At 46.4% G+C, this 14,453-nt stretch overlaps 1 protein-coding gene across 1 annotated transcript in view; it reads left to right on the forward strand.

Annotated features, from left to right (window-relative positions):
• Positions 1 to 2,664: 2,664 nt before the first annotated feature.
• crhr1.2 (corticotropin releasing hormone receptor 1, gene 2) overlaps positions 2,665 to 14,453 on the forward strand; it is an 83,139-nt gene continuing 71,350 nt past the window's right edge. The window contains exons 1-2 of the mRNA XM_031894705.1: positions 2,665 to 2,786; positions 13,498 to 14,265. Coding sequence (XP_031750565.1) covers positions 14,227 to 14,265 — 39 coding nt within the window. The 5' untranslated portion in view covers positions 2,665 to 2,786; positions 13,498 to 14,226. The remainder of the gene's footprint in view (positions 2,787 to 13,497; positions 14,266 to 14,453) is intronic.

Genomic DNA, 14,453 nt, shown 5'->3' on the forward strand with positions numbered 1-14,453 from the left:
ATTAAGTTTCTGCTGAACTTCTTTTGGGAACTAGGGAAAGCAGTGGACAGTTGTGTTGAGGCTTTTGGAGCTCTTGTTAGATATAATAAATAAATATATATATGCAGTATAGCAATCAAGGTGTAAAATTGCCATCGTCCAACTGAAAGAGCATCCTTAAGTGAACTCTCCCCCCCCGGCAACTGTAGGGCGCTTGTGTAACAAGTAAAATGTCAGGATTAGCTTCAATCACCAGAAAGTGCTGCTAAAAAGCTTGTATCCTTAACAGTTGTGTTGCCAGAGGGTCACAGACGCATTGGTTCGCAGGCTGCATTAAGCGCCTTTCCCACCTACCCCCCTTGCTCTCAGTAGCATTAGATTAGTGCAGCCAGGTGTGGATTATGGGAGATAAAAAGGGGGATTTAACAGCTATCGTGCAGAGTGGCCATCGATCCCAGCGCCCAGGAACTCTAGTACCGTCACTCAGGTTGGTCGGTGTTGGATTCAGGGTCATTACAGGCAGCTCCAGTCACACCAAAAGTCAGCTCCTGAGTCCAGAATATACAGGGCCAATATTAGAGTTGTTGGGGCCCACGGCATTGTAGAAGGAATGTGGCCCCAGAGAGCACAGAAGCTGGAGAACCCTTGTATATTTGGGATCTGTTACAGGTATTGGACCCCTTATTCAGTGTCCATAACTCAAAAAACCAAATGGGAAGTGGAAGGTGCCCCCAACCCACTCCCAAATCCAGTGAAATCCACCATCCAAACCATTTAGGAGGGAGGTAGGAGTATGTAGAGGAGGCAGGGGTATGTAGAGGAGGTACTCACTGCACTCACTGTAACTCCCTGTGGCACGCTACTCACTGTAACTCCCTGTGACACACTACTCACTGTAACTCCCTGTAACACACAACTCACTGTAACCCCCTGTGACACACTACTCACTGTAACTCCCTGTGGCACGCTACTCACAGTAACTCCCTGTGACACACTACTCACTGTAACTCCCTGTGACACTCTACTCATTGTAACTCCCTGTGACACACTACTCACTGTAACCCCCTGTGACACTCTACTCACTGTAACTCCCTGTGAAACACTACTCACTGTAACTCCCTGTGGCACGCTACTCACTGTAACCCCCTGTGACACACTACTCACTGTAACTCCCTGTCACACACTACTCACTGTAACTCCCTGTGACACACTACTCACTGTAACTCCCTGTGACACACTACTCACTGTAACCCCCTGTGACACACTACTCACTGTAACCCCCTGTGACACACTACTCACTGTAACTGCCTGTGACACACTACTCACTGTAACTCCCTGTGACACACTACTCACTGTAACCCCCTGTGACACACTACTCACTGTAACCCCCTGTGACACACTACTCACTGTAACTCCCTGTGACACACTACTCACTGTAACCCCCTGTGACACTCTACTCACTGTAACCCCCTGTGACACTCTACTCACTGTAACTCCCTGTGACACTCTACTCACTGTAACTCCCTATGACACGCTACTCACTGTAACTCCCCGTGACACGCTACTCACTGTAACTCCCCGTGACACGCTACTCACTGTAACTCCCCGTGGCACGCTACTCACTGTAACTCCCCGTGACACGCTACTCACTGTAACTCCCTGTGACACGCTACTCACTGTAACTCCCTGTGACACACTACTCACTGTAACTCCCTATGACACGCTACTCACTGTAACTCCCCGTGACGCGCTACTCACTGTAACTCCCTGTGACACGCTACTCACTGTAACTCCCCGTGACACGCTACTCACTGTAACTCCCTGTGACACGCTACTCACTGTAACTCCCCGTGACACACTACTCACTGTAACTCCCTGTGACACACTACTCACTGTAACTCCCTGTGACACACTACTCACTGTAACTCCCTGTGACACACTACTCACTGTAACTCCCTGTGACACACTACTCACTGTAACCCCCTGTGACACACTACTCACTGTAACCCCCTGTGACACACTACTCACTGTAACTCCCTGTGACACACTACTCACTGTAACCCCCTGTGACACACTACTCACTGTAACTCCCTGTGACACACTACTCACTGTAACCCCCTGTGACACACTACTCACTGTAACTCCCTGTGACACACTACTCACTGTAACCCCCTGTGACACACTACTCACTGTAACCCCCTGTGACACACTACTCACTGTAACCCCCTGTGACACACTACTCACTGTAACCCCCTGTGACACACTACTCACTGTAACTCCCTGTGACACACTACTCACTGTAACTCCCTGTGACACACTACTCACTGTAACTCCCTGTGACACACTACTCACTGTAACCCCCTGTGACACTCTACTCACTGTGACAGGGCTAGTGGTGACTAAAAAGTAACTTCTCTCACCTGTGTCTGTTCCTCCTCTCCCCCGATATCTCTGTGTATTTGGCCCTTTCCTTGTGCTGCGCAGCTAATCCTGATCCCGTAGAGCCCAAATCCAGCCCATACCTCTCCCCTGACTCCCTGCCCTTCTGACCCTGGCGCTATTACCAGGAAGGGAGCACTGAAACAGTAGTCACAAAATAGAAACAGCAGCTGTCCCAGCAATTCTTTTCTGTAACAGACCCCTCCCTTGCTCTTTTTTCATCTTTACTTCCCCCCATCATTTCATTCCCTTCCAGCGTTTCAGGGCTTGCGTTCCATCATACCCAGGCACCACACTGGTCCAGCTGCACAACCTGGCACTGATATCCAAGATGGCACCCATGGTCTCCCCGCCTCTGACACCCACAGGTAATGTAAATATGAACATACCCTCACACCAGCACTCACTCATTGCACCATACATACACTCACACCAGCACTCACTTATTGCACCATACATACACTCACACCAGCACTCACTTATTGCACCATACATACACTCACACAAGCACTCACTCATTGCACCATACATACACTCACACAAGCACTCACTCATTGCACCATACATACACTCACACCAGCACTCACTCATTGCACCATACATACACTCACACAAGCACTCACTCATTGCACCATACATACACTTACACCAGCACTCACTCATTGCACCATACATACCCTCACACAAGCACTCACTCATTGCACCATACATACACTCACACCTGCACTCACTCATTGCACCATACATACACTCACACAAGCACTCACTCATTGCACCATACATACACTCACACCTGCACTCACTCATTGCACCATACATACACTCACACCAGCACTCACTCATTGCACCATACATACACTTACACCAGCACACACACATTGCACCAAACATATACTCACACCAGCACTCACTAATTGCACCATACATACACTCACACAAGCACTCACTCATTGCACCATACATACACTTACACCAGCACTCACTAATTGCACCATACATACACTCACACCAGCACTCACTCATTGCACCATACATACACTCACACCAGCATTCACTCATTGCACCATACATACACTCACACCAGCACTCACTCATTGCACCATACATACACTCACACCAGCATTCACTCATTGCACCATACATACACTTACACCAGCACACACACATTGCACCAAACATATACTCACACCAGCACTCACTAATTGCACCATACATACACTCACACCAGCACTCACTCATTGCACCATACATACACTCACACCAGCACTCACTCATTGCACCATACATACACTCACACCAGCATTCACTCATTGCACCATACATACACTCACACCAGCACTCACTAATTGCACCATACATACACTCACACCAGCATTCACTCATTGCACCATACATACACTCACACCAGCACTCACTAATTGCACCATACATACACTCACACCAGCACTCACTCATTGCACCATACATACACTCACACCAGCACTCACTCATTGCACCATACATACAATCGCACCAGCACTCACTCATTGCACCATACATACCCTCACACAAGCACTCACTCATTGCACCATACATACACTCACACCAGCACTCACTCATTGCACCATACATACTCACACCTGCACTCACTCATTGCACCATACATACACTCACACCTGCACTCACTCATTGCACCATACATACACTCACACAAGCACTCACTCATTGCACCATACATACTCACACCTGCACTCACTCATTGCACCATACATACCCTCACACAAGCACTCACTCATTGCACCATACATACACTCACACCAGCACTCACTCATTGCACCATACATACACTCACACCAGCACTCACTCATTGCACCATACATACACTCACACCAGCACTCACTCGTTGCACCATACATACACTTACACCAGCACACACACATTGCACCAAACATATACTCACACCAGCACTCACTCATTGCACCATACATACACTCACACCAGCACTCACTCATTGCACCATACATACACTTACACCAGCACTCACTCATTGCACCATACATACCCTCACACCAGCACTCACTCATTGCACCATACATACACTCACACCAGCATTCACTCATTGCACCATACATACACTCACACCAGCACTCACTAATTGCACCATACATACACTCACACCAGCACTCACTCATTGCACCATACATACACTCACACCAGCACTCACTCATTGCACCATACATACAATCACACCAGCACTCACTCATTGCACCATACATACACTTACACCAGCACACACACATTGCACCAAACATATACTCACACCAGCACTCACTCATTGCACCATACATACACTCACACCAGCACTCACTCATTGCACCATACATACACTTACACCAGCACTCACTCATTGCACCATACATACCCTCAAACCAGCACTCACTCATTGCACCATACATACACTCACACCAGCATTCACTCATTGCACCATACATACACTCACACCAGCACTCACTCATTGCACCATACATACACTCACACCAGCACTCACTCATTGCACCATACATACACTCACACCAGCACTCACTCATTGCACCATACATACACTCACACCAGCACACACTCATTGCACCATACATACACTCACACTAGCACACACTCATTGCACCATACATACACTCACACCAGCACTCACTCATTGCACCTCACATACACTCACACCAGCACTCACTCATTGCACCATACATACACTCACACCAGCACTCACTCATTGCACCATACATACACTTACACCAGCACTCACTCATTGCACCTCACATACACTCACACCAGCACTCACTCATTGCACCATACATACACTTACACCAGCACACACTCATTGCACCTCACATACACTCACACCAGCACACACTCATTGCACCATACATACACTCACACCAGCACTCACTCATTGCAGCATACATACACTTACACCAGCACTCACTCATTGCACCATACATACACTTACACCAGCACTCACTCATTGCACCATACATACACTCACACCAGCACTCACTCATTGCACCATACATACACTTACACCAGCACTCACTCATTGCACCATACATACACTCACACCAGCACTCACTCATTGCACCATACATACACTTACACCAGCACTCACTCATTGCACCATACATACACTTACACCAGCACTCACTCATTGCACCTCACATACACTTACACCAGTGAGAGCTCTTCCCTTACTCCCATGAGTGGGCTTAGTGCTATCTGTTCAACATTAATACTTAGGCCAGGGGTGGGCAGATTTTTTCGGTCGCGATCGACCGATGAGCGGGGAATGCGGAAGTACGGCGTGAATGCATATGAACGCGACACAGCATACATACGCATTCACTCATCACTTCCGCATCCCCGGCTTGATCATGGTCCACTAGTAATCCACGGGGGTTTGACTAGTGGACCACGATCGACGATTTTTTGAAATGGGATTGCATTATACACTCTCTTTTTTTAGGTTGCCATTCTTGGTACTGTTGGGATGACTGGTGATCAGATCACACCACTCACAAGCCTTAAGCACTGCTCGCACCGCTAGCCAATAGTAAATAGTAGTTTTTTTTCTCCTATTTCACAATTATCTTGTGATTAGCTAAAATGTACCTGCTACTTTTTTTCTTGGCTTGGCTTAGGGCAAAGACACATGCAACGATTAGTTGCAGCGACTTATACAGCACATGGGGCGATTAGTCACCACGAAACATGGGGTGAGTAGTCGTGGCAACTAAGCACCCCATGTGTCTTTGCCTTTACAGTCCATGCAGTGTCAAGCGTCGTGGCAGCAAGAGGAATGCCATCCTAGAAGAAGTGAGGGAGAAATAAGAAAGAGCAGGTATAGTAGGGATAGATGGTGCCTATAGTAGTAGTGGGATAATAGCCTCTGGGAAGGGACTGTGGCTGTGGGATAGCAGGTATAGTAGGGAGAGATGGTGCCTATAGTAGCAGTGGGGGGATAATAGCCTCTGGGAAGGGACTGGGGCTGTGGGATAGCAGGTATAGTAGGGAGAGATGGTGCCTATAGTAGCAGTGGGATAATAGCCTCTGGGAAGGGACTGGGGCTGTGGGATAGCAGGTATAGTAGGGAGAGATGGTGCCTATAGTAGCAGTGGGATAATAGCCTCTGGGAAGGGACTGGGGCTGTGGGATAGCAGGTATAGTAGGGAGAGATGGTGCCTATAGTAGCAGTGGGATAATAGCCTCTGGGAAGGGACTGGGGCTGTGGGATAGCAGGTATAGTAGCGAGAGATGGTGCCTATAGTAGCAGTGGGGGGATAATAGCCTCTGGGAAGGGACTGGGGCTGTGGGATAGCAGGTATAGTAGGGAGAGATGGTGCCTATAGTAGCAGTGGGGGGATAATAGCCTCTGGGAAGGGACTGAGGCTGTGGGATAGCAGGTATAGTAGCGAGAGATGGTGCCTATAGTAGCAGTGGGGGGATAATAGCCTCTGGGAAGGGACTTAGGCTGTGGGATAGCAGGTATAGTAGGGAGTGATGGTGCCTATAGTAGCAGTGGGGGGATAATAGCCTCTGGGAAGGGACTGGGGCTGTGGGATAGCAGGTATAGTAGGGAGAGATGGTGCCTATAGTAGCAGTGGGGGGATAATAGCCTCTGGGAAGGGACTGGGGCTGTGGGATAGCAGGTATAGTAGGGAGAGATGGTGCCTATAGTAGCAGTGGGGGGATAATAGCCTCTGGGAAGGGACTGGGGCCGTGGGATAGCAGGTATAGTAGCGAGAGATGGTGCCTATAGTAGCAGTGTGTATGTGCTGTATTTTGTTAAGCAATATGTAATATTTTAATATATAATATTTTGTTAAGTAAATATGCAGTTTACATAGCCAGCAATGTCAAAGTAAAAAGTCAGAAATGATATTAGGAATCTACTTAGTTTTATTCTAAAACGTATAACTGATTTATACAAGTGCAGAATCCATATGAAGTTCTTTGCTTTGTTTTATGAAGGCCTCAATGCATGAAAAAGAACACAAGGTCAGTAGCAAATGTACGCACAAGTGGCAGGTTCCTGTTACACCACAAGGCTGTAGAGATAGAATAGTGTCAAACAAGCTGGGGAGCTGCATATCTGGTGGGTATGGCTTGTCCGTAGGCAGCTAACAAATTCACAGGGAAGCCAACCAGCTCCAAAAACAATGAAGAGGGTCTGAAATGGGTCAGTACCAAACTAAAAGTATCATATAATACCCTTAGGGAAATGTACTTTTCTATTAGATGACTTGGTTCAGACATGGGCATTATGAGTGGTCTAAAGAACTTGTATAATTCAGAGGGCAGAAATAGACAGTTCCAATAAATGATCCAACCATTGTAAACTGCCGGTAAAATGTATTATTTCCCTTAAGACGGGGAGAAGTGTGGGGTGGGGGTGTTGATATGCGCAGGGAGAGGGGGAGGCAATGTGTAGAAAGAGGGATGACTAGTTTGTCTCCACTGGAAGAATTAATTGACAGAGATAAAGAGTGTGTGAGCTGAAGGGAGAGTGAGCGAGGGAGCAGAACGGAGGAGGTGGCACAGGGATATGTGATTTGTGTTGGTGGCACAGATGGAGTAGTTTGACACAGAGAAGTGGTGGGGGGGTAAATGGGGCAGGAAACAACTGGTGGAGAAGTATTGATATTGGGGGAAGAGGAGATGGCAGTACAGTACAGTAATTGGTAAGAAATGGCACATTAGTACAGTCACAGAGGAAAGATGATTCTAACGCACATTTACAGTGGAGAGAGATAATGGCACTATAGTACAGTAACCCTTAACTATTGTACAGTGGCAAAGGACAGGTGGCACTGGTGGTACTGTGACAGTGGAGGGGTGGCACCATTACACAGCGAAAAAGGAGGGACATTACTATGGTACAGTGATAGTGGAGAGGTGGAATTGTTGTACGGTGACTAAGGGGAAAGTGGAGAAATTATCCTTTAGTACAGTGAGAGAGAGGACAGTGGAGTGGTATGAGTAATATGACAATGGAGAGGTGATACTGTCATTCTGTAAGGAGAGATGGCACTGTAGTACAGTAACTGATCAGGGGTATTATTATAGTACAGTGACACAGGAGGGGTGGCACCGTAGTACAGTAACTGATCAGGGTAGTATTATAGTACAGTGACACAGGAGGGGTGGCACCGTAGTACAGTAACTGATCAGGGTAGTATTATAGTACAGTGACACAGGAGGGGTGGCACAGTAGTACAGAAACTGATCAGGGTAGTATTATAGTACAGTGACACAGGAGGGGTGGCACCGTAGTACAGTAACTGATCAGGGGTAGTATTATAGTACAATGATACAGGAGGGGTGGCACTGTAGTACAGTAACTGATCAGGGTAGTATTATAGTACAGTGACACAGGAGGGGTGGCACTGTAGGACAGTTACTGATCAGGGTAGTATTATAGCACAATGATACAGGAGGGGTGGCACTGTAGGACAGTAACTGATCAGGGGTAGTATTATAGTACAGTGACACAGGAGGGGTGGCACCGTAGTACAGTAACTGATCAGGGGTAGTATTATAGTACAATGATACAGGAGGGGTGGCACTGTAGTACAGTAACTTATCAGGGTAGTATTATAGTACAATGATACAGGAGGGGTGGCACCGTAGTACAGTAACTGATCAGGGGTAGTATTATAGTACAGTGACACAGGAGGGGTGGTACCGTAGTACAGTAACTGATCAGGGGTAGTATTATAGTACAGTGACACAGGAGGGGTGGTACCGTAGTACAGTAACTGATCAGGGGTAGTATTATAGTACAGTGACACAGGAGGGGTGGTACCGTAGTACAGTAACTGATCAGCAGTAGTATTATAGTACAGTGACACAGAAGGGGTGGCACTGTAGTACAGTAACTGATCAGGGGTAGTGTTATAGTACAGTGACTCCGGAGGGGTAGTACCATAGTACCATAACTGATCGGGGTAGTGTTATAGTACAGTAACACAGGAGGGGTAGCACCGTAGTACAGTAACTGATCAGCAGTAGTATTATAGTACAGTGACACAGGAGGGGTGGCAACTTAGTACAGTAACTGATCAGGTGTAGTATTATAGTACAGTGACTCCAAAGGGGTAGTACCATAGTACCGTAACTGATCGGGGTAGTATTATAGTACAGTGACACAGGAGAGGTAGCACCGTAGTACAGTAACTGATCAGCAGTAGTATTATAGTACAGTGACACAGAAGGGGTGGCACTGTAGTACAGTAACTGATCAGGGGTAGTATTATAGTACAGTGACTCCAAAGGGGTAGTACCATAGTACCGTAACTGATCGGGGTAGTATTATAGTACAGTGACACAGGAGGGGTGGCACTGTAGTACAGTAACAGATCAGGGGTAGTATTATAGTACAGTGACACAGGAGGGGTGGCACCATAGTACAGTTACAGATCAGGGGTAGTATTATAGTACAGTGACACAGGAAGGGTGGCACTGTAGTACAGTAACTGATATGGGGTAGTATTATAGTACAGTGACTCCGGAGGGGTAGTACCATAGTCCCGTAACTGATTGGGGTAGTATTATAGTACAGTGACACAGGAGGGGTGGCACCATAGTACAGTAACTGATCAGGGGTAATATTATAGTATACAGTGACACAGGAGGGGTGGCACCGTAGTACAGCAAAAGTGCAAAATGGAGCACCATCTAATGGTTTATTTAGACACTATCCTCTGTCCCTGTACCATAATACTACCCCTGATCCAGTGGCATAGCAATAGAAAAAGCAGTCCCCATGGTTGCAGGGTAGCCCAGGGGGGCCCAGATCACGGGGTCTGCTTCCTTTATTGTTATGCCACTGGATCAGGGGTAATATTATGGTACAGGGACAGAGGAGGATGGCACTATAGTGTCTAAATGAACCATTAGATGTTGCTGCAACAGCTAAGTACACGCTTTATAATTATGACTCTGAAGATTGTGTCATTAATAGGAAAAAGTGGAGCAGTGACAGCTTTACGTTGTAGGAAGGCTCTGCAATAGGAGAAAGACTGCATGTGTGGGAGAGATAGGGAGGCATTGCAGAGAGATGCAGAGAATTCAGGGGGATTCTAGATATAGACACTGGGAAGGAAGGATGGGAGCTGTGATTCCAGCTTGAGTGCTGTTGGTACTTTTATTCACACACCCCTTTTCATGAGCAGTGGCACAAGGCAAGCTGCCATTGCTCTTTGCTGTCACTTTGCAGTCATTCCTCTGCAGTGCAGGGTTGTCTGGCTGTGTAATCTCTTGCAGTGGTGCCAGGGACAATAAAGCACTAGCAGGCATCCAGCAGATGATCTGAACAAGAAGTAGCTGCCTATGTGAGTGTAGAACCAGGCTCCCAGCCTTCCAGTTCTTACCATACAGGACGAGAGTGCTGGAAACAAGTCACATCCATGTCACAAAGATGCTAGTGTCTGTTGAATGGTTAATACAAAAAGAACATGCCATTAGCCCACTTGTATTAAAGGGGATCTCCATCCTTCTGACTCTTAAAACCATGTATCCGAAGTCAGGCCTCCTACAGGTCAGTTAAACTGCTGGCTTTTCCTATTACTTCAGGAGTCTGAATCAGTAATGCACCGACTATAAACAGCCATCCAGTTTTCAGTAGCAATTGCAATTTTTATTAATTATATACTCCCAAATATTATTCTAAGGAATTAAAATACAGCCCAAAATAAATAAACAAAACATTATTCTTGCATTACAGGCTTCAGTGCCACTTCAAAAAAGGGCCCCTTAATTGATGCGGGGCCAACAGAACAGCAGTTGTTGGCAGAGGATAAGTATTTCACCCCATAGATTCATATTTGGGGGGAAATATTGGCTTTAAAAGCAACACTATACCAGTGTGGCTCAGCTTCCATCTAGTCTTAAACTGTTTGACTAAAGAGGATTCTGGGATTTGTAGTTTATCTGTAAAATAGCTACAGGTTGGTTTGTAAATCACTGGATCCCAATCCAGTATTTTGCCCTGGTCCCCACTGGCACTAAGGGCAGCTCTGGCTCAACTGGGCACAGATGGATTGGCAGGAACATACGGGTAGATTAAATGATGATCAAGGGAACACAAATGTGCAGTGGATAAAGGCTAAAGCTGATAAACCCCAGGCACGAAATGCAGCTGTTAGCCGAACAAGTGGCCAGTGGCAGAATCACTCAGACAAACAGATTTTACCCTGAAGCTGAGAAATCCGTTCTTCGAGCGCAAAACCTTCTGATCCACATTCCCAGAGAGTAGTGAGGGTTAAAAGCACAAAGGGGAATATTGGGCAAATTCTTTTGATATGTGCTGGCACATGAGCAACGGCACAGAGAAGTTAGAAAACAGCTTCGAGGAGGAGGCAAGACGCCCAACCGTGTTACTAAACTACAACTTTCAGAACACAGACCGTTTATCCTCTGCACAGCACCATGGTTAATAATATAGGCAAAATGCTGAAAAGTGCAGTTCCTCATTATTTTTTCATAGAGCATTTAATGCTGAGGTTTAGTAAAGTACTTTCTTTCATAGGTCTGAACTGTTCTGTGGTGCTGAGCTCAACAAGGGCAAAGCAGCAGGACTGAGGGTCAGTGGCATTGATTGAGACAGGGAGTAGAAAAATGCTATGACCCTAAAGCTGCCCACACATCATTTGGTGAGGTCGCCAAACAAGCAGATCTTTGCCCAATCTGGCCATCTGCATGCTACACAGATCTGATCCAACCGTTGTTCAGAGGACCAATCAATGAGCAAATGGGGTCCTTGCCTGACAGGATTTTCAGTGCTGTGCAAAAGAAAGAGTGTATATATAAATGTGTGCAAAAATACACACATGGAGTTAAACCACCCAGTATGTGAGAAGCCACCAAGGAAATGTGGTGCCCTTTGGCTTGTGACGTTGTCGTGACGGTTGCTAGACAGGCCCAACTTGCCATAGGGCTGTACCTATAAAAAGAGAGTTTGTATTTTATGACATAAAGAGCTGAACTGATATGGAGAAGATAAATTGCTATAATTTCAGAGTTTCCCACTAGGGCTGCCACCTGTCCAGTTCGGGCATGTGGCGTCTGGTCCTGGCAAGACAGTCTGCTTTGCAAGGGTCTGAAATTCAGACAGAAATTTAATGGAGATACTGTATTTATGGGAGCTCTCAAATTATATATTTTGGGGGCACGTCCTGGGTTCTGTGACAACTAGCACTTTTGGGGGGGTACAATAAAGTACTGGGGTATTGTGAGACACTAAAAAGAAGCTGAATGTTACAGACCGTGGACTTTATTTGCTGTAAGTTGGACAGGGTACAATTAACAAAAAATGATCACAATATGCCAAGTTTTTGCACTTTGTACCCTGCCCCATTGGTTGCACCTAAGAATGAAGTAAAATGATCTGCTTCCTTCTGTGAATACAGTGCTATCTGTGTTTGGCAGTGAGGTAGATTAGACATGGGCATCCCCATCGATGTATTAAGCTCTAAATTCACTTTTTGATAAATCTGCCCCATGTGGAGCAATTGTTTGGTGCCTGTGTGATCGGTCCATAATAAATACAGTGTATATGGGTTTGGTCATAGCCAAATCTTATTAGGATGGGCTAAATGTAGCATAAGGATATAACAGGAAATTTAGATTGTAAGCTCCACTGGAGCAGAGGCTGAATATGTTGGTGCTATATTAAGACATTTTTTCTAAATTCAAATTTTCAGGGGACTGGTTAAAAAGTTCAATCCTATATAAAAGACAATGTAATGGGAATTGTCAGCTGTTTGTATAAAAGACAGAACTGAGAATGCCTTAGCGACAAAGCTGCGGACGAGGGGTGTGCAGGCAGGGGACACGAGGAATCCTGTTGACAGGGATAGAAAGCAGGAGAGTATTGCTATGGCGCATAATAAAAAAGATCAATGAGTGACTTCCAATCATGTTGAAGGTATTCCTGGATGAAGAGCAGAGTTTTTAGGCTTCTGCATAGTGGGGTGCTCTAAGGGTGTAACCAAATGCTTTTCCCACAGTTGAAACTTTGGGCTAATGGCAAGTTTTTTTTTTTCCTTTTAGGTATTTTACCATCCTGAAGGGTAAGAAAAACTACCAGAGAGCGAAGTAGAAAAGAAAGAGACGGCAGAAGGAGGAGAGAAGAAGACTGGCTTCGTACCTTGGGAGAGTAGGAGACAGAGGGAGGGAGAAGGAGGCAGAGGGGAGGAGGGGAGGGAAAGGATTGCAAAGAGAGAAGAGGCAGAGGGATAGATGCACAAAAGAAAGGAGAGAGAAAAACTGATGAAAGAAGAGAGGTAGATAGTAGGGGAAGGGGGAAAGGCACCTCAGGCACTGGAGAGGGAGATGGAAGAGAGACTAGAGATACTGAGTTATGTAGAAGAGGGAGGTTAGAAAGAAGGTCAAAGAGGCATTGCCGGCAATAAGGGAAAAGACTGAGGAAAAGAGAAGAAAGCACTGATAGGGAATCCAAGGGAAGGAGATAGAAACAAACACCTTCACCTGCCCCATCAACCCCCCCAACCCATCCCTTCCGCCCCACATTGCCTTCAGTGTCTGACTCCTATAGCCAGCCTTGCACTTATCCCATCCTCTGCTCATCCCTACACACACACACCTGCACCTCTGCCCCTCCATAACCCTCCCTAGTTTGGATCTGGCTGCCACACTTGACTCTGTCCATGGATTAAAAAGCATCCAGTGTCCCAGGGGAGCATCACTGCCTCCTCCTCTGAGATTTGAGTGGGCACCATCTGTGAAGCCGGCTGCTGTCATCAACCTCTTAGTAGCAGGATGCTGTTGGCCAAAACTCCATCTCTACTACTGGTGCAGGTAGGAACTCTGTATGTGTGCAGAAATGCAGCTTGCCTTGCATAATATGAATTAGCCCAGGAGCTCAGCTCCCTTCCCAGCAGATACAGCTGACTGCATCCCGTAGCCACTGTAGCTTGCCATGTGATAGGGTTAACCCTTTGAAAGCCCAACAAACAAGGGGTTAAGCCTAAATTGAAATAAGTATT

This window comes from Xenopus tropicalis, chromosome 10, assembly GCF_000004195.4.
Source record: "Xenopus tropicalis strain Nigerian chromosome 10, UCB_Xtro_10.0, whole genome shotgun sequence".
NCBI lineage: Eukaryota > Metazoa > Chordata > Amphibia > Anura > Pipidae > Xenopus > Xenopus tropicalis.